Genomic DNA, 21,057 nt, shown 5'->3' on the forward strand with positions numbered 1-21,057 from the left:
CATTTACTTCCACAGTAAACAGTGCCTCAAGCAGGGGTGCTTCTCAGAGCTCTAGAGACATCTAGACACTAGGGCAGGGCACACAATCTCAGGAATTTGGCACCCTGTTTAGTGGGCTTTACCTTGGAATATATGTTCCCCAGTGTAACAGAGTTAGACTCATTTATAATTTCCCTATACGTGGCTCTTCCCATTTTATCTGAACCTATAATTAACACTATACTCATTAAATGTATGTACCAGAGACTGAAATCTTTAGTCTGTTCATAGGCCATTTGAGCCCTGAATCTCAGCAGTGTTGCAACATGTACTCTCCAGTTCATCAGACTTGCCCAGGACAACTAACAAAAGAATGATGATGGATAATGCCCATCCCACAAAACAGAGTGTCTACAACTGCAAGCAAGACACCTCTATCCATCAGTCCTGTGGGATCTAAGCCCTCTTCAGTCAGAAACAGAGCAGGCATCACCATCCTAAAATCCTCAAGATTGAGAAATGAACAAACATAAGGGGGGAATGCACTATGGACTGAAGTAAACATTATTATTTTAGCAGTGGAAGATCTTGTAACATTGATATAAAGACAGTGGTCACCAGAGGTTCTGAGAGCAGGCAGAGGGAAGAATAGGTTTAACATGGGGCATTTTGGGGACATTGAAATTGTCTGAATGACATTTCAGTGACAGATACAGGCCACTATACATTTTGTTAAACCCTATAAAAATGCAAAGTGTAAACTGTAATGTAAACTGTTGACCATGGTTAGTAGCAATGCTTCAATATGTGTTCATCGATTATAACAAATGTACACACTGGGGAAAAGTGGGGGAGTGGGAGTATATAGGAATCCCCCTATAATTTTGATGAATCATTTATGGAATCTAAAGCATCTTTAAAAATAAAAAAATAAAAGCCCACACATTTATAGCCGAATGATTTTTGACAAGGTGGCAAAGACCACTCAATTGCAAAAGAATAGTCTATTCAACAAATGGTTCTGGGAAAACTGGATTTCCATTTGCAAGCAAATAGAGGAGGATCCCTACCTCACACCATATACAAAAATCAACTCAAAACAGATCAGAGACCTTAACATAAGTGCTAGAAGTATGAAACTTTTAGAAGAAAATATAAGGAAACATCCTTAGGACCTTGTGTTACAAGGCAATGGTTTCTTAGACTTTACACCCAAAGCACAAGCAACAAAAGAAAAAAACAGATAAATGGGACCTCATCAGAAATAAATCTTTTGTTCCTCAGTGGCCTTTATCATGAAACTCAAAAGGCAACCTACACAGTGGGAGAAAATATTTGGAAACCACATATCCAATAAAGAATTAATATCCAGAATTTATGCAGAAATCTTTGAACTTAACAACAAAAAAGACAACCCAATTTTAAAAATGGGCAAAAGAGTTGAACAGATCTCTTTCCAAAGAAGATATACAAAGAGCCAGAAAGCACATGAAAAGATGATCAACATCATTAGCCATCTGAGAAATGCAAATCAAAACCACAAAGAGATACCCGTTTCACACTGATTAGAATGACTGCCATTAAAAATAAGAAAATAGTAAGTGCTGGAGAGGTTATGGAAAAATAGGAACACTCATTCATTGCTGGTGGCAGTGCAAAACAGTGTAGTCACTGTGGAAGACAGTTTTGTGGTTCCTCAAAGAGCTAAGTATAGAACTACCATATGATGTGCCAATCCCACCACTAAGTATATATCCAAAAAAATTGAAAGCAGGGACTCAATGTATTTGCACACCAATGTTCATAATGACATTATTCACAATTGCCAAAAGATGGAAGCAACCCAACTGTCCATCATCCACTGAATGGATAAACAGAATGTGATATATCCATACAATGGAATCTTATTCAGCCAAAAAAGAGAATGAAGTTCTGATACATATAACAACATGGATGAACCAGGAAAACATAATAATTGAGTGAAATACGCCAGACATAAAAGTACAAATATTGTGCGATTGCACCGATTTGAAAGAATTAGAACAAACTCATAGAGTTAAAATCTAGAATATAGGTTACCAGGGGATTGTACAGGGGTAGGAAATGGGAATTTGAGCTTTAAAATGTACAAGGTTCCTATTTGGAATGATGGGAATGTTTTTGTAATGCATGGTGTTAATGGTAGCACAACATTGTTAGGTGGTGGTGATGGAGTGATAGGTGGGAATTCTGTAAGCCCACAACTTACCTAATAAATAAAAATAAAAAAATAAAAAATATTGGATCCCAAAAAAAGAATATGAGTTCCAGGATGGGCAGATAATGTCCTTTTTTGTTTTTGTTTTTTTAAAGCCACTGTGACGCATTTAATAATTTTCCAAGCATATGCAAACACATACATACATAATAAATTCTATTTTCTTTTAAAAAATACTGGCTCATTCTATACATACTTTTCTGCAATTTGCATTATTTGCTTTCTCTAAAGAGAACATATTTCAATGTCAATTTTATTTTTTTGATTAGAGAAATTACAGGTTTACAGAAAAATCATGTATAAATGCAGTTTTCTCATTTACCCCTCCTTATTGATAGTGTCCTTTTAAATCATTTTTAAAATGACCGTATCCATGGTGCAAACCATATTCTCTCAAAAGCCCTTTGGCTAGTGGTGCCAGAAATGGATTGTTGTCTGCCTGGTAGTGTTAAAGAGACTTCTTGCACTTGACAGAGTTTAGGGCTAAGTAGTACAGGCTGTGGTAATTGTTATGATGGTAAACTTCAGATTCAGTATTTCTGTTTTTTAAGTAAAACTAAGTCTCACTAGTTCAAGCAATCCTGATTCAGAAATAATGATAGCTTAGAGTGGGTCTGAATTAAAAGGTTAATTTTAAGAAATTTATAGGAAGAAATTTACTTAGTTTTATGTTCATTCTCAGACATTTTGTAAATATCAAATTTCATACTTTTTTCTTGGACCTATGTGGGTCAAGGCCAGTTTGAATTAATGAAAGGTATGATTTAAAAAATAAAACCCATTTCGCCTTATATAAAAGCATGAACTAAGCTAAGGATTGACAAATGGAAATTTGGGGGGGAACATTACTTAAACTCAGTAATGATGTCTAATTTTTATATGTAAATAGATGCTTCTTCAGTGTTTAATCATTATTGCTTCTCAAATGATTAATACAACACAGAAACCCCTACATCCCCTCATCTCTGTTAATAACTTTATTTTTCAAATTCTTTGGCCTCAGGTGGAAAACAGGGGTCATCTCTATTGATCCCCACCCAGTACTGACAAAAGGGTATAATATAGCATCAGGTGCTTTCATTTATGTTACTTTCCTTTATCTTTACTACAATGTTATGCTGAACCTAAGATTATCCTTTTTTAATAGAAGAACAAATGAGGCTTTAGAGGAATTGACAGCTAATCAGAGGCAAACCTAGGTCTCCTGATGGCCTCTTTTTTTCACCTACCACAGGTGCCTCCTCTCTTTATTAACCCTGGGGACAATATTTCTCATATCTTCTTGCCTTTATTCCTATTAACATGATGTGGTGATGCCTGTTAGTCTGTCTTACCTTTGCTAATGTCAAAGCTTCTGCTTCTTTTTTTTTTCCTTAGAGAAGTTGTGGGTTTACAGAACAATCATACATAAAATACTGTTCCTCCTTCCTTCCACTATCTTGGGGCCCTGACCTTTCCTAGATCTTGGGCTCTTTGACCATCAGATTCTTCTTCCTGTAGTACAGCTTGGTTTTTACAACTATGCCAAAAGCTTTCCATGACTCTTTGTCTAGCAGATTAATTGCAGACAGCTCAGCCTGTCAGATGGTAATTGACTATCAAGAGATCTTTCCAGCCTTCTTGCCAGATACTAGTATTGATATCTTGAAGTTTGTGCAGGCTGTGCTATCATGCTCCAGGGCACTGTCTCCTCCTCACTTTGCATCAAGTGTTAGAATATTTCCTTTGTGTCTCTAATTTTTTTGGTTCAAGCCTAACAGAATCCTTCTTTATTTAGTTTTCTCCAGTTTCAGAACTCTGGCAGCACTTATGTTATGGCATACAGGCATTATTTAAATATACCTGTCAACTATCCATTTTACAGATAACAAAATTGAGGCACCGATATGTTAAGCCATTTGCCTAAGAGCACAACCTAGTAAATGGAAAACTGATGCAGATTCCTCTTATAGCTGTTTGGATTTGATTGGAGAATAAATTAGATGTAGGGACAGACTGTTTAAGAGGATATTATAGTCATCTAGATGAACAGAGCTTGACCTAGGTTGATAATAATAGGAAAGAACAAAAAAGATAGCTAGGAAAAATAGAGAATATCAGAAGGACTTGAATTACACTTTTTAAATGAAGTGTTTAAACTAGGGTTTGTGAAGAAGGTGATATTTTTGTTCATATGATCAGTCATCAACCTCACATTTGTCCCCAGCAACACATTTGGGAAAGAGTTAAAAGGAGATTTCAGTTGGAAATAACCTGCAAGCTTTCAGCGATTTGGGGGCCTAGCAGTTTCTTGATGGCAAAACAGAGATAACGCCTACCCCATGAATATAATTCATGACTTACATGAGAGAACAACCATCTTTGCAGAGGCTTCCTTAGTAACATTAGTTTCTCATTTATTCAGATATTTGGTATCTAAATACAAAGAGTATTTATATGCTCAATACCTTGTGAGCTCTGGTGAAATAGACAGGCAGGGCTAACATGTTCTCTTTCCAGTGAGCTTAGAGTTTACTAAGGGAGGTCGACTTTCACCAAACAATTGTCGAGTTAAAATAGTAGCATCCTACAAAGGTGAAGCCCAAGGAACTTGAGAGCAAGGGAATCCAGCCTTAACCTGGGACACAGCGAAGGTATCTCTGAGGATGTGACACTTTAGCTGAATATTTAAGGATGAGTAGATATTCTCCTTCCTATCCGTGTTTCCCATTCTGATATTTTTTAGCAATGTGACTAAAGCACACCACTAGTCAGGACTTTTAAAGCCACATTACTACCACCCTTGTCCCTGGGTCTTATTTTTCAGGCAAATGTATTATTTCAGACAAGTTAGGAACATGACTGTGGTAGAAAGAAATGGGCTTTGGGGTCCAGAGACTTGTGTTCTGTTTGCCAATCTGCTCCTTCCCCTCTGTATGTAAGGGGAACCGAATGAGGGAATACCTTCCTAAAACCAAACCTCCAGGTCCTTTCTTTTGGACTCTTTGGGACTTAATCCAGCTGTGTACGGTAGCAGTTGCTCTTGTTATCCTCAGATCCTGGAATTCGCTTGAGCCCTGACCAGCATCCTTACAGCTGCCATTCATGCGTTCCCTGGGTCTGTCTTACCAGGCTTCAGTGATGTTTTTGATGTTCTGCGTAATATTAAAGACCTCAACCAAATAGGTGTGCCTTTCATCTTTACCCTTGGCACCCGTGACTTTGTTCTTCTGCTCGAGCAGCAGCAGGCCATTGTAAACTTTGTACTTTAATGTCCTAGCTTGATCTTCTTCCTCATCACTTGTGAAGTGACTGGAAGCCATCTTTGCCTCTTTAATGTTGTCTAAGTTTTATTAACTTGGACCTCTTTTCTCAGCCTTATAAACTACTCACAGAACCTGAAGTAGTGGTAGAAAGAGGGACTCAGAGTGCACAGGCTAACCAGCACCTTTCAGACTGCCGCAAACCTTTGGTGCATCGTTGTTGCCTCATTTTCCGGAACAACAGTGTCAGTGCCCTAAGGGACTCACGTCTGTTCATTCATTCTTAAGCGTGGGAGGGCCAACCCTCGGTGGAACAGGCCTGTAACGACAGGCAAGTCACTTGATCTCTCTGCACCTTCCTGTCCAATTTGTACAATGGGAGTTAAACTCATTTATATTTGAGAGGATTAAATAAGATAATGTGCGTAAAATATTCATACCTTAGGGCCCACAAATATTTGTGAGTTTTTAAAATCTATTCTGAAATCAAATGTGGACAAGCTGTGTGAGTGGAGGGGGGGGAGGTGTATGTGTGTATTGTTCTTATGTTTATAAAACTAGGACTGGAGTGTGTGTTCTTCACTACCTTATATGACCATGCACAGTAGAGAGTTGTGTGAAGATGTATCATCACATATTCAAGTGGTTTTTGGCTTTTAAATTTGAACTAAAAGCTGTCACATAGCATTTGATTACTTTGATTATTTTGGAGCAGGGCATCCATTTTTCCCTTTATTTCTCCTTTCTCCCTGCCACCCAGGTTAAGCGTATTAGGTATGTTTTAGCTCAGCTTGCCTTTGTGGGACTGGTGAGAGAAGCAGCATGACACCAGGCGAACCTTTTCTATTTTAGCCTTTCTCAATGTTAACATGTCCAAAATAAATGTATTCTTGAAGATTATTTCAAGAGTAAAAGCTTATGAACTAAGCTTTTAAAGGCCCAAAAGCTATAATCAGATTTTGTACCAAGACGATGAGGAATTTGAAATAAGAATTTAGTCATTTTAAAATCACAATATTTGGTAGCCAGTAAACAATAGGAAAAAATAATCAGCCTCATTAGTAATAAAAGGAATATAAAGTAAAACATTGACAGGCTATTTTACTAACAAAATAAACAGTTGTTTTTTTTTAATGTAAAATAGAGGAATGGGTATATTGAATGGATACCTTTTATAGGCTGATGGGAATATAAATAGGTATAACCCCTCTCTAAAGCAATTGGAACAGTAATTGCATTTCTGGGAATTTAGCCTAAGGAAATAATCAGAAATGCACATAAATATAATTAACAGTAGGAACATGGAAACAACCTAAATGTGCAAGAACGGAACTGATCAAATAAAGTATGAAAATACATGCAGTGGGTTTTTCTGCTATTAGGAATGGCAAGCAAGATATTTGGAAAAATGATAGAGCTAAAGTTTGGAAAATAATGTTTAAAAAAACCCATAAATCCACATGAACCAGTATTTTGAAATATATATTTACACATACTATGTGTGTCTGTATGAATGACCATGAAAAAATACATCAAAATAAAACAAAAACATCACCTCTGGGTTCTGGGAGTGTTGGGGATTTTTATTTTATTCTTTGTACTTTTCTGTATTTTCCAAATTGTTATGAGATAATTATTCTATTTGTAGACAGAAAACATCCATAATTTAAAAATCCAGTGCTTTTAGCATGTCTTGTTCTGATACAACCTTATGAAAGCATAAGATTAAAAAGGTTGAGTGGGAATTACCATAGAATGCCTCCAATGACTTTTGATAGTGTGATGGTTCTTGAGTGATTTTTAAAAAAATATTTTTCTTTATGTGATCCTACTAGGAACAGAACATACTAAGAAAGCAAATGTAAAATAAGTGAATCCATGCTACATTTGAATAGAGGTAATAATTGCCAAATATTCTCTTGTCACTGTGATCCATCCTGAGGATGATGAAAACTGTTAATGGTGGTAGATGATAGAAGTTTTCTTTACTCCTACAGATATTCCAGAAATTCCAGAAAGCATCTCATTCTGTAAAGCACTACAGATAGCTGACTTCAGCGGAAACCCACTGACTAGGTAACTTCTCTGCCTACTTTTCTATCTATAGTGTAATAAGGATATCATTTTTGAGAGCCAAGTAAAAAACACCACCAGAATACCCATTTTGGAAATACCTAGATGGCTCAGGGTTTTATCAAGGACTATTGACTTTCACAGATGTAACAGATGTTGAGTTGACAATAAAAGGCACATGATGCTATGAACAGAAATAGTAAAAGATTGTTGTGTGGTTCTGGGGGAAGGCATGACCAAAACAGGAGTATGGGGGCGTTTCCAAAGCAATATGAAGAATTAGAACAGTTCATAAATCCCCTATTGATCCGTCCTGTCCTGTGGCGTCTCTAAGAGGTAAGACTAAGTTCTAAACTCCCAGAGAACTTAAACAATAGTTATCCAAAGAGATGTCCTCTTAGAGATATTTTTTTCAGTCCAGTAATGAAGCATATTTATCATCTTAACTTTCCTCCAGCCTGCCCTGCTCCCTTTTATTAAACCCTGTTTTTCTAGCATTAGCCATAGCTCTGGGGATTTCTTGGGGGTCACCTCTCCAAATAAAGCCCCTGTCATTGTTTTCCCACTGATTCGAACTTTGCCCTCCTTGGTATGATGCAGCCTGGGCATGGCTAAGTGGTCCTGCCCTGGGCCCCTCCTTATGGATCCTGGCTTAGTCGTGAGCTCACTGACCACTGGCTTCCAGGGATCTGTGTTGCCAGGATAACTGAATTAATACCCACATGGCAATCTTGGGAGTCTGTTCGAGGGCTCACCCACTCCCATCGTCACCATACCGACCCATCCACCTCTCCTTTAAGATGCAGTTCAAGCATTACCTTCCTCCATGAAGACTTTCCTGATCATTCACTACGGGCCTCTCTTTTGGGCTTCCATGTTGCTCTGAGCATATATTTTTTTTCATAATATTTGAAATTTTACATTGAAATTATTGTTTTGACTTAGAATGCCCAACTAAACTGAGAAAGTGCCTTGTATTCCTCTCTTATTCATTGTTGTAGCTCCATCCCTACTATAATTCCTGGAATGTACTAAGTGCCCAATAAATGTTCGTTAAACTGAACTAAGCTTTTCATCCTTAAGGCAGTTTATAAAGTTAGGCAGGCTGGTAAATACTTTATTACTCTTATTTTTTTAAAAATCATTCAGTTGCTTAATCTTAATCCTTTTTGTTTCTTTAATTTCCTTTTCTAACATTTTCAGACATTTGAATTTGCCGTTATCTAAAAAAACTCTTAACTAGAACACCCACAGTATTTGAGGGAGTACTCATTTTCCTCTGGCCTCATGGTTAGCAGGTTACTTAAAGTAAAGCCATTTTAGTTTGGCAGGTGCACTGCTTTAAGAATTAAAGATTCAGTATCTATGAGTTGAAGGGACCTTAAAAGTCATTTAGCTTGGCCTACTTATTTTATGATTGAAGAGACTGAGTTTAAAGAGAGTAAATGACCCTTTCAAGATTATGCAGGTAGTGAATGGCAAGCTTAGATTAGAGCTCATTTCTCCTAACCTAAGTCTGTTAACAACCAGTTGAAAAATGTTAACAACCAGTTGAAAAATAAAAAACATACTAGTTATTAAAAACTACATTTTCTTAATTTTATTAAAAAACATTTTAGCTAGCTTTAAACTTTCTGCTAAGAACTCAGGCACAAAAGATAAGTTGTGTCTTTTTAATTATAAGTAAAAATCTCACTCTATGACACTATCAAAGTTTCAACTTCGTAAAAAACTATTACCGACAACATATTTCCATGACATGAAAATTCCAGTAAATAATCTTACTTTGCAGATTTGGTTTTGGATTTTGGAATTATCTGTATCAAATGTCAAACAATATTGTTTTTTTTTAAAAGAAGAAACATAGAAAGAGAAAAGAAATATTCTTATCTAGAGACTATCACTAAAGCCAGAAGACTCACCTCCTCTGAAAAATATGAGTTATGTGTTCTGCTGTTTGTATTAGCAGATTTACTAAGGACCTTCAGCATTTTAGATCTTTTTGCCTTTATTTATATTTTGTTTTTTTCCTCTCTATATACTGGTAACCATAGAAATATTAAAACTAAACTTTCTTTGTAAGTTTTTAAATAATATTTTTATTTTGAAATGCTGCTGTTCTGTAGAGTTTAAGGGAAGTATAAAAAAATTTCCTTTTATGTAGAACACAGTGAAGCATATAATTTCCTCAGGTGATTAGCATTTTAAATAGATTTAAAAGAAAAAAATTAAAGTAGCAATTGACTGAGAACTGATCAAGTCTGCATTGTCCATAGCTTTGCTCTGGGTATTGTAAGTTCCAGGAAGGAAAATTATTGAGCAGCTGTCCTGTGTTTTATTATAATCCTGCAGACTGACTGATCACAATTTTTTTCACAGTAGTCTCTCATTTCTCCCCTTTATTCCTAAACTTTGCATATCCTTCCTCTTAAATTATTTTTGAGTCCATCCTATCAACAATTATCTGTCCTGCCTCTTTTCTTCAACTCGATAGACTAAGTCCTTGTTTTTTCTAATAAGTTTCTTAGATATAGGAAAACAAGGCAAGCATGCCATATATAATGTAACTTTGGGAGGTTATTTCAATTATATAAAAGGAATCACTATAGTTAAGCTTAGCATACACTATTCACATTAATTAACAGCATTTTCTGTTTTAGGTTGCCGGAAAGCTTTCCTGAATTACAGAATTTAAAATGCCTTTCTATAAATGATATCTCCCTGCATTCCCTGCCTGAAAATATTGGCAAGTAAGTTCTTACGTGAAGCTTGTGTATATTGGGGCAAAAGGATGTGTATGAGCTCCACCCTCTTTTCCTTTTGTGGCTTATTTTTCGGCACAGAAAGCCATTTACCTTTTCTTCAGTGTCACTTCAAGAAAGATCATAGCATAGCCTCCCATGTTTTTGTCTCCAATTGTTCCCTGAATGTTAATGGATAATAAGGATGCTGCCTCTTGTTACTAGTGAAAAACCTAATTTGTTTGGAAGCTCTCTTTAAACGAATGGAGTCCAAAGAACTTAATTTAAGCAAAGTAGCATGTGTCATGTAGGTGGTTAATAAATACTGTTATGAAACTACCACCCTCAGTAATTTTGAACTAAGCTAGGGAAGGAGTACCAACAAGCAACTCCACTGCAAATTTCAAATATGTGCCTATAAACAACAGCTCTGTCTGACAGTGCTTGTGAACTGTAGGCCTGGGAATGGGGAGTGAAAACGATGCATTTGGAGAGCAAGGGTGGAATGAAATGAGCACATTTCCACATTGTTGGCTTGTAGGTTGTGGAGTTGTAAAGCCACAGTAAACAACAAAACCCTTTGAAGAAAATGTATTCCAGTGAATAAGTGTTCTGTTATATATCCCCACAGATGAATTAATTGAATGATCTTAGCAGACCTTTTCCCCTCCTCCAGGACATAGGGTGGGTTCACTCAGGCTGACTGTGCGCATTTAACCACTGGAAATAAAAGCGCGACTTTGCCGGCTTAACCTGATGAGCCAGTGTTCCCTAGCATCAGAAAAGATCTTCCTTGTTTACCTGTCCTGCCTAAGTTCTCTGAGACCAAATAGAAACGTGCCTTTTGAGAACCACAGTAGGCTGTTAAGCACAGTATATTGGACAGAAGTCTGCTTTGCAGAGGTTTTCTTTCTAGAGGTCTCCAGTAGCTTTTTACTACCTCTACCCCTCCTTTTCCTTCTATGCTGGCTGAGCCCTGATTCATATAGTTCTAATTTTGAAAGCCTCAAATGTAATAGTCATTTAAACACTTTGGAGCTGGGGGGGGGGATGGAGGGAGTGGACCTGCGAGTGTGGTCCCAAAATGTATCAGAGGTGCCCAAGGTCAGTTAATTTGAAGAGCTTTAGGGTTGATAGCAGAATTGGCTTCAGTACTGTGTTTATCCACTACTTACTGCCATACCCATAGGACAGTTGTTCATAAGGCCCTTAGGGACTCAGGAACCTTTCCTAACTGCCCCTAAAAATACTTAACAGTTCCATTTATTAAGTAGTTAGGGCCAAACAACTTAAGTATTTATGTCCCAACAACCTAGTAGGTATTTGAAAAAATAATACATGTAAATTAGAAGAAAAATATTTTAATTTCACCCTTAAATGTCGCTACATATTTACTAATGGGATGTTGGGTGCCTGCTGGGCATAGCTCATCTTTACCAACCACTGCCTCATTTCCTTTTACATATTTATTTTCACTTGGTAATTGCTTTTTTTTTTTTTTTTTTTTTTGTACTTTTTTAAATCACAGAAACTCCTGAAAAAATTGCAAGGCTATGATGTCACCAAAAGGAGTATAGTTCATTCTAATGTTGAAACTGAACTATTTGAACTAGTAGATACTTAATACTGCTGAATCTCTCTCAAATTTAAAATATTTTGTGGTGCCCCTGGGGTTTGCTGCTGCTTGACTGGGTGAGCACGTCAGTACACAATAGCCATAGGCTATTGCTATTTTGAGTACTTCCATACACTATTATAAATACTGGGAGTGCACAATTTAACCATTGATGTATGGCAAGAAACTGCTAGTCATTTTTTTTTCCTAAAAAATCCAGAAAGAAGCTATGCCTTGTATTTGTCACCACCACTCAGTCCCTGTGTCCCATGTGACCAGCTGGCTGTGTCTAGGGACGGCCTCTGGAGAGAAGATTGAGCATTCCACAAGGCAAAGGGGTCAGCAGCTTGGCTGGTTGGTGTGTTTTTAGTGTACTGGAAGACATTGCATTTCATGTTCTATATTACAGGGTATCATCCAGGATGGCCAATTTAATAAAACAAATCTTTTCAATAATAGAATCTTTATAATACTTTGTAATGAAATGAAGAATGATTGTGAAAATCTTTTGAACTACACAGAGGTATACTGGCTATTTCATGCAAAATTGCACATTTTTCTTTCACTAAAATAAAATAATGTCTCGCATTTGCTGAGTCTTTTCTGTGATGGCAGTTAGTTTCAAACACATCAATGCATTACTCAGTCCTTCAAAGTAAAAGGTGGTGTTTTAATAATCAGGGAGAAATGAACTCACCATTACTGGATTTTTAAAAATCTTTTTGTTAAAAATTTTAAAATGCAACAGCTTCTAATTAATTGTCAGTGAACAATTAATTGACATCACGGAAGATCATATTTTACCAGTCAAATTTCAACAAAGATCTTTCCATAGTCAGAAGAGAATTTTAAAAATTAGTATGATGATTTAATAAATGCAGCTGATTCTGCAGTTTTTCTTCTTGGACCAGTATAACTTTGTGAAATATCTTTTACATCTATTTCAGTCATTAAACCAAGTATTTAAAAAAAACAAACTTTAGAACCAATTGCTATGTGAACAAAACTATAAAAAAAAAGATTTAAAAAATAATAAAGCATTTTTAGTCCCATTGCTCTCACTAATGAGAGCAGAAAAGATTTTTGTATCTTTAAGAAAAATATTTAAAGTATTTTGTTTTTTCTTTTTTATCTCCTACTTTAAATATTTTACTTATATTTTGCAAGGTATATACTATATGAGTGAATAATACATCTGTATATTTGAAAAATAAATATTAGGATTATGAAGGTATATGTTCTTTAATGTTTGGAGATCACCAGTCTAGAAGTACAATGCCTGAAAGTCAGTTAAGTTCTAGACTGGTGGTTCTCAAACTCTACTTTGTGGGGCCCCGAGGGTTCCATCAAGGTTTTCAGGGCACTGTGGAAAGTGAGAACCAGTACACAAGTGGGCAGTCTCTGCTGATCTCTGTCTATACCAACCCAGCTCTACTTTTAGCTTTTGGGGTGTTTTCTCTTTTTTTAAATTGGGTTTGCATGTAATATTTGCTTCTAAAAAGGCTTCTGCAAAAGCTTTTCAAGTTAAATTTAGAGACCACTGTTTCAGACACTTGGTAATACTTGTTTCTTTTATAGCAGCCTGCATCACGGAGTTTTTATTGTTATGTAGATAGAGCTCTGCTCAAACTGGGCAAAAAGCTTCAATGCCTTTCATGAAGGTGAACTTTAAAAAATTTTTACCTGCCTCCTTTCTTTCCAAACTAGCTGAGTCTTTCCCTCATTTAATGACAGAAATTCAACCTCTTTTATCAAGCCTTCCCCAGTGATTGAAAGAGGTGAAATAGATTCCAAACTTGCAGGTTTCCAGACCTACCCTTTACTCACCACACAATAAGCACTTTAGTCCTTTGTCTGTACACAAGTTTGGTTGTTCAGTGTTGTTTCATTGTGCCTATATAATTAGTATGTGTATCTGGATCACCTTGTGCTATGAAACAGTGGGGATCTTGCTTGTTAAACTCTCTTTGTGTCCTGTACCTACTACCCTGTTGTTGCTCTTACATACTGAACAAATAAATATGACCAGGCGTGCAGTCTTTCCTCCTCTACTCTGCTTGCTACCAACCTGAAATCATAGGTAGGAAATACAGAAGTTACGTTTGATGGACTGAGCTCTGAAAGCTGTGTGCTAGGACCACATGGGCCGCTCCTGCAGTCGCTGCTCTAGGTAATGCTGTATGTCCATACAGCGTTGTTACAAAGAAACAAATATGAAAAATACTTCCATTGCTCTAAAACCTTCTAACAAAGAATAATTATTGTCTATTAACATAATATCCCTGATATAAGGAACCATGAGATTTTTTTTTTTTTTTAACCTATATTGTTAGGGGGAAAAATGCTTCACCAAAAGAACTGGTTAGTTTCTTCCTCTTAAATAACAGTTCTGACAATTATCACATTTCCTTTTCTGCCTTTGTTGTCAAAGCATAGAGCTAATTCCAGAGATTAGTGAGAGCAGCTGTATTAATTTCCATGTGATGAAGGGAATTAAGGAATTGGAGAGAGAGGTGCTGCTGACATTTACAGTGGGGCCATTGCTCTGTTAGGCACATGTACTGTCTCAGTATGACACCCCTTCTCAGTGAGGTTAGCTTTATCCCTCCTGACCTTTAACTTCATCTGCAAAGTGGAGCTAAGTAATCTGCCCAGGTTTGCCTCACTGATGGGTAGAAGAGCTGCGTTTTGAACTTGTACCTCACCTCTCTGAAAATGCTATGATTTTCATACTGCATGAGATCTTTCAATGAACACATTAGTTTCTTCCTTACTTTCATAGTTCTCATTTTGTATTTTGTGAAACCTTTTGTGAACTTGCACTTTTTTAGGTCTCTTTAAATCCCTTGTAGAAAAAGTTGGGACAAAGTTAATTACTTGAATATATTACTGAAAATATCAGTCAGCCTGGGAGGGCAGCAGTAGAGGGGGTGGGGAGACGCTTTCACTGGGGGTCATAGAGAGTAGAGTTTCAAGTCTTTCATAGGTTGTAAGAAAACTATCTGAATAAAAATTTGATTTTTCATATATACTCTAGAAAACAATGCCTGGTGAACACGGGTGTTTTACTTGCCTGTCACCAGAAGCACTTGGAAGATTCTACTGGTTAAAACAAGGAAGAATGATTTTGCTATAAGGAGTTTTGAAATATTGGTGCAGTGTGAGAATGGATTTGTATTCCAAATGAACATTTCAATACTGAAAATATTTTTCTCACATCAGTTGTATCAATTTATACTTAAATCACACACTTTATTTTCTTCCTTTCAAAAAAAAGCCCACAGATGACATGATTTTTGTGGCTTCCTTAGTATTTCCTATATATACTAAGGAAATACTTAGGAAGCCACAAAAAAAAACTATAAGAGAGCAAATAAATGAGCTATCAGCAATATGTAGGATATATAAGCTCAATAAACAAATATCAATTGTATTTTTATACAGTAGCAATGAATAATTAAAAAATCAAATCACAACAATTCCATTTACAAAAAGAATAAAATACTTAAAAGGAAATTTAAAGAAGTCTTGTATACTGAAAACTATAAAACACTATTTTGGGAAGTGGATTAGCTCAAGTAGTTGAGCACCTGCTCTCCATGTGTGAGGCCCCAGGTATGAATCCCTGGTACCTCCTAAAAAAAAAAAAAAAAAGTCATTGATAGAAATTAACAATATCCTAAATAAAGGGAAAGATGCCCTGTGTTTCTTGCATTGGAAGGCTCAGTATTGTTAAGATGGCAGTACTCTCCTAATTGGTCTACACATTCAACCCCTATTAAAATTGTAGCTGGCTTTTTTAAGGAATTGACAAACTTATTCCGTAATTCATATGAAAATGCAAGGGACCCAGAATAACCAAAACAATCTTGCAAAAGACCAAAGTTGAAGGACTCAGCTATAGTAATAAAGTCTGCCTGGTACTGGCATAAGAATTGACATACAGATCAATGGAATAGAGTTGATAATCCAGAAATAAACCTTCACATTTACAGTCAATTTTTTTTTTAAGATTTATTTATTTTTATTTATTTCTGTCCCTTTCCCTCCCCCAGTTGTCTGCTCTCTGTGTTCATTGGCTGTGTGCTCTTCTGTGTCCGCTTGTATTCTTTCAGTGCACCCGGAATCTGAATCTCATTTTGTTGCATCATATTGCTGCGTCAGCCTTCCATGTATGTGGCACCATTTCTGGGCAGGCTGCCCTTTTTTCATGCTGGGTGGCTCTCCTTATGGGGCACACTCCTTGCACGTGGGGCTCCCCTACACAGGGGACACCCCTGCGTGGTACGACACTCCTTGCACGCATCAGCACTGCGTGTGGGCCAGCTCATCACACGGGTCAGGAGGCCCTGGGTTTGAACCTTGGACCTCCCGTGTGGTAGGCAGACACCCTATCCATTGGGCCAAATCTGCTTCCCTCAATTGTTTTTGACAAAAGTGCCAAAATAATTCAATGGGGAAAGAATAATCTTTTAACAGATGTGTCTGGGATAACTAGATATCCACATGCAAAGCAATGAAGTTGTACTCTTACACCATATACAAAAATTAACTTAAAATGTAGAGATCTAAATTTAAGCTCTAAAACTATAAAACTCACAGAAGAAAACAACAACAAAATAGATAAATTGTGCTTTATTAAAGTTAAAAAAAATTGTGCAATAAAGGACACTATCAAGAAGGTAAAAAGACAAACTATAGAATGGGAGAAAATATTAGCAAATTATGTATCTGATAAGGATCTGTCATTCAGAATGTATAAATAACTTATAATTCAACAATAAGGGAAGCGGATTTGGCTCAACTGATAGAGTGTCCCTCTACTACATGGGAGGTCCAGGGTTCAAACCCAGGACCTCCTGACCCATGTGATGAGCTGGCCCATATGCAGTGCTGATGTGCAAGGAGTGCTGTGCCACGCAGGAGTGTCCCCTGCATAGAGGAGTCCCACGCACAAGGAGTGTGCCTTATAAGGAGAGCCGCCCCATGCAAAAAAAAGCACAGCCTGCCCAGGAGTGGTGCCACACGCATGGAGAGCTGATGTAGGAAGATAACACAACAAAAAGAGACAGATTCCCGGTGCCGCTGACAGGAATAGAAGCAGACACAGAAGCTCACACAGCGAATGGACACAGAGAAGGGGAAAGAAATTAAAAAAAAAAAAAAAAAAAAAAAGGGAAACGGACTTTGGCCCAGTGGTTAGGGCGTCCGTCTACCACACGGGAGGTCCGCGGTTTAAACCCCGGGCCTCCTTGACCCGTGTGGAGCTGGCCATGTGCAGTGCTGATGCGCGCAAGGAGTGCCGTGCCACGCAAGGGTGTCCCCCGCGTGGGGGAGCCCCACGCGCAAGGAGTGCGCCCGTGAGGAAAGCCGCCCAGCGTGAAAAGAAAGTGCAGCCCGCCCAGGAATGGCGCCGCCCACACTTCCTGTGCCGCTGACGACAACAGAAGCGGACAAAGAAACAAAAAAAGCAGACAAAGAAACAAGACGCAGCAAATAGACACCAAGAACAGACAACCAGGGGAGGGGGTGAAATTAAATAAATAAATAAATCTTTAAAAAAAAAAAATTTCAACAATAAAAGAACCAATAATTTAAATTGTGCAAAAAATTTGAATAGACATTTCTCCAAAGAAGATATACAACTTGCCAAAAAGCACATGAAAAAAATGCTCAACCTCATTGGTCTTTAGGAAAATATAAGTTAAAACCACAGTAAGATAACTCTTCACACCTATTAAGCTGGCTCTAATAAAAAAAAGAGACAGCGGCGGACTTGGCCCAGTGGTTAGGGTGTCTGTCTACCACATGGGAGGTCTGCCTTGACGCGTGCAGAGCTGGCCCATTCACATTGCTGATGCGTGGAAGGAGTGCCATGCCATGCAGGGGTGTCCCCCACGTAGGGGAGCCCCATGCGCAAGGAGTGCGCCCTGTAAGGAGAGCCGCCCAGCGCGAATGAAAGTGCAGCCTGCCCAAGAATGGTGCCACACACACATGGAGAGCTAACACAACAAGATGAGGCAACAAAAAGAAGCACAGATTCCTGTGCCACTGATAACAACAGAAGTGGACAAAGAAGACGCAGCAAATAGACACAGAGAACAGACAACCAGGGTGGGGGGGAAGGGGTGATGAATAAATAAATCTTAAAAAAAAAAAAAGGACAATAACAGGTATTGGTCAGGATGTAGAGAAATTGAAAGCTTCATACTTTGGTGATGGTGATGTAAAATGGTGCAGCCACTTTGTAAAGCAGATCGGAAGTTTCTCAGAAAGTTAAACAGTTACCATATGATCCAGCAATTCCACTCATAAGTATATACTCAAGAGAAATGACATTCACAGAAAAACTGTATAGAAATGTTCATATCAGCATTATTCGTAATAACCAAAAGGTGGGAACAACCCAAATGTCCATCAACTGATGAATGGATAAACAATTTGTGGTGTATCTGTACAATGGAATATTATTCAGCAATAAAAAGATACATGCTACAACATGGATGAACCTTAACGTGCTAAATTTTAAAAATCATATCCAAAAAGTCATGTATTGTACAATGCCATTTGTGTGAAATGTCTCTATGGAGACTGTGGTGGTTTGGAGCTGTATGTACCCCAGAAAGATATGTTCTTAAAGTTAACCCATTCCTCTGGGTATGAATCCATTGTAAGTAGGTCCTTTTGATGAGGCTACTTAGTTAAGGGGTAACCCATCTCATTCAGGTCCTGATACTCTTACTGGAGCTCTTTATAAATAGAATGAAGAGAGAGAGAGAGAGAGCGCCATGGAAGCAAGAAGCCAAAAGCAGTGAAAACCCAGGAGAGAAGGGAGAGAGCAGCAGATGCCTCCTTGTACCTTCCCATGTGGCAGCGGAGCCAAGAACTGCTGGCATTTGGTCATCAGGAAAAAGGCATTGCCTTGATGCTGGCTTGGTTTGGACATTTTTCTGGCCTCATACTGTAAGCTAATAAAATCTCACTGTTTAAGCCAATCCATTTCATGATCTCTGCTTTGAGCCTCCTAGGAAACTAAAACAGACAAAGATTAGTAGTTTCCACGGGCTGGGAGGTAGAGGGGAAATAAGGAATGATTGCTAACGGATATGGGGTTTCTTTTTGGAGTGGTGAAAATATCTGGGAATTAGATAGTCATGATGGTTACACAACATTGTAAACATCTAGTTATGACATTTTGCTTATAGAAGTGGAGCAAATGAGTGGGGCCAGAGTTCCCTGGCAGGTTGAACTAGAGTGTGGAGGTCTTATTCTGTATCTGCTACTCTTGGGAAGGGTGATATTAATTTGAGTGAGTTTGAAGTAAGTGAGCCACATGGTTCTTGCTGATAATCTTAGTATATCAGTATGTATATAACAATAGAAGAATTATATACATTGTAATAATTGTGAAATGTTGTATTAGTGCATGTTGCCTAAGAGGAATAAATCTTTTTGAAAAGTATTGCCACATGCAATGCTCTTTTTTGGGACCTGGGACTTGCTATAAAATATTTATTGCTTCCAGGAGAAAAATGGAGCAAAGATGTCCTTTTTTTCAGAGCAAAGTCATCATAAGGAAATTTGTAACCAGTGATTTCTTAAATGACCAACTTAATATTGAAAAAGCAGAAGTATTATGAATGTATAAGCAACCTCTTCCTTTCCCCATCAATATTGTTTTCCCCAAGTATTGTTGCCATAAATATTTATAGTTTTAAATTTTGACAGTTTTAGGTTATGCACTGTGCTGCCGTTTGTTTGCTTGGTCTTTCTTTAATCAGTGATTTTGGCCACCAAAATGGAAAAAAAAAATCCAACTGGATTAAAAAGGGTTTTTTAAATAGAGTGGGAGCAGATGTAAATTCCTTAAAGTAACCACTTCATCCAGTCCCTAAAATAGAATCCTAAAAATATAGCTGGCCTACATTTTGACTTTCGGAAGAGTATAACTTTTGTCCCTGGTATTATGAACTATAATATGCAAAACCATAAGCATTAGTGTGCTGAGAAGAAATGATTCAATACATTCTTTTCCTGCAGAAGCTTGTTAATCTTCTTTTGCTGGGGTAAGGGGTGGGGAAGAACTTCCTTTGGCAAAAGAAATGGTGAGAGTGGCAGGGAAGATAAAAATGGTGTTTTTTTTAAGGGAAAGTATTGTATATAATACTCCTTCCAGCTGTGTTACATCGAAATTTAATTGGTCAGAAATTAAAATTGAAGGGTGAAAACATCTTTTAATAAAGGGCTGGTCAAAAAAGTTAAGGTAGGTATAAACAGTGCGATACTAAGCAATTGTTAAAAAAAAAAAAAAAGGCTGGTGTGTACAGATAAGAAATGAGAGACAAAAGTATGTTAAGAGAGGAAGGCAAGGTGCCAGATGTGTATAGGATGCTATCTTTCATGTGAAAAGGGACAGGATAAGACTATACCTACTTGTTTGTTTTGCATAAAAGAAAACTCTGGATGACTAAATTTATTAAAAAGGTAAGGGAGGGTCTTGATGGTAGGAAATTGGATAGATGGGGGACAGGGATGGGAGGAAAACTTTTTATTGAATGTAATTCCTTTTGATATATTACCTTTTAATAGAGTGGAATTCAAGAGTAAGAGGCAGCATAATTGATTATGTGGATTTCTTAGTGAATCCTGACTTTGCCACTTACTCATTGTGTGAGACCTTATTCATATCCTTTCTTTAGTTTTCTCATCTATAAAGTTAATTCCTATAAAACACAACAATATTTGTTATATAATAAGCTGGTAATATCTTTATTAGTAGTAAGAGACCAGTAATTCTCATATTGCTATCTCAAGCATCTAATTTTTTGGTCACATTTGTAAAAATTTTAGAAATACCTGATGGGGAAACGGATGTGGCTCAAGCATTTGGGCCCCTGTCTACCATATAGGAGGTCCAGGGTTCGATACCCAGGGCCTCCTGGTGAAGGCATGCTGGCCCATGTGGGGAGCTGGCCCATGCGGAGTGCTGGCCCATGTGGAGAGCTGATGCAGCAAGATGATGCAACAGAAAGAGACACAGAGCAGAGACAATAAGAGATGCAACAGACTAGGGAGCTGAGGGGGTGTAAGAGAATGATCACCTCCCTCCTACTCTGGAAGGTCCCAGGATCGGTTCCTGGAGCCACCTAA

General features: G+C 37.6%; 1 protein-coding gene across 1 annotated transcript in view; it reads left to right on the top strand.

Moving 5' to 3' along the window:
• LRRC1 (leucine rich repeat containing 1) overlaps window positions 1-21,057 on the top strand; it is a 162,106-nt gene that overhangs the window by 102,045 nt on the left and 39,004 nt on the right. Inside the window, exons 3-4 of the mRNA XM_058306893.1 lie at window positions 7,476-7,554; window positions 10,212-10,301. Of these exons, the coding sequence (XP_058162876.1) occupies window positions 7,476-7,554; window positions 10,212-10,301 (169 nt within the window). The remainder of the gene's footprint in view (window positions 1-7,475; window positions 7,555-10,211; window positions 10,302-21,057) is intronic.

Source organism: Dasypus novemcinctus, chromosome 11, assembly GCF_030445035.2.
Source record: "Dasypus novemcinctus isolate mDasNov1 chromosome 11, mDasNov1.1.hap2, whole genome shotgun sequence".
NCBI classification, from domain to species: Eukaryota; Metazoa; Chordata; class Mammalia; order Cingulata; family Dasypodidae; genus Dasypus; species Dasypus novemcinctus.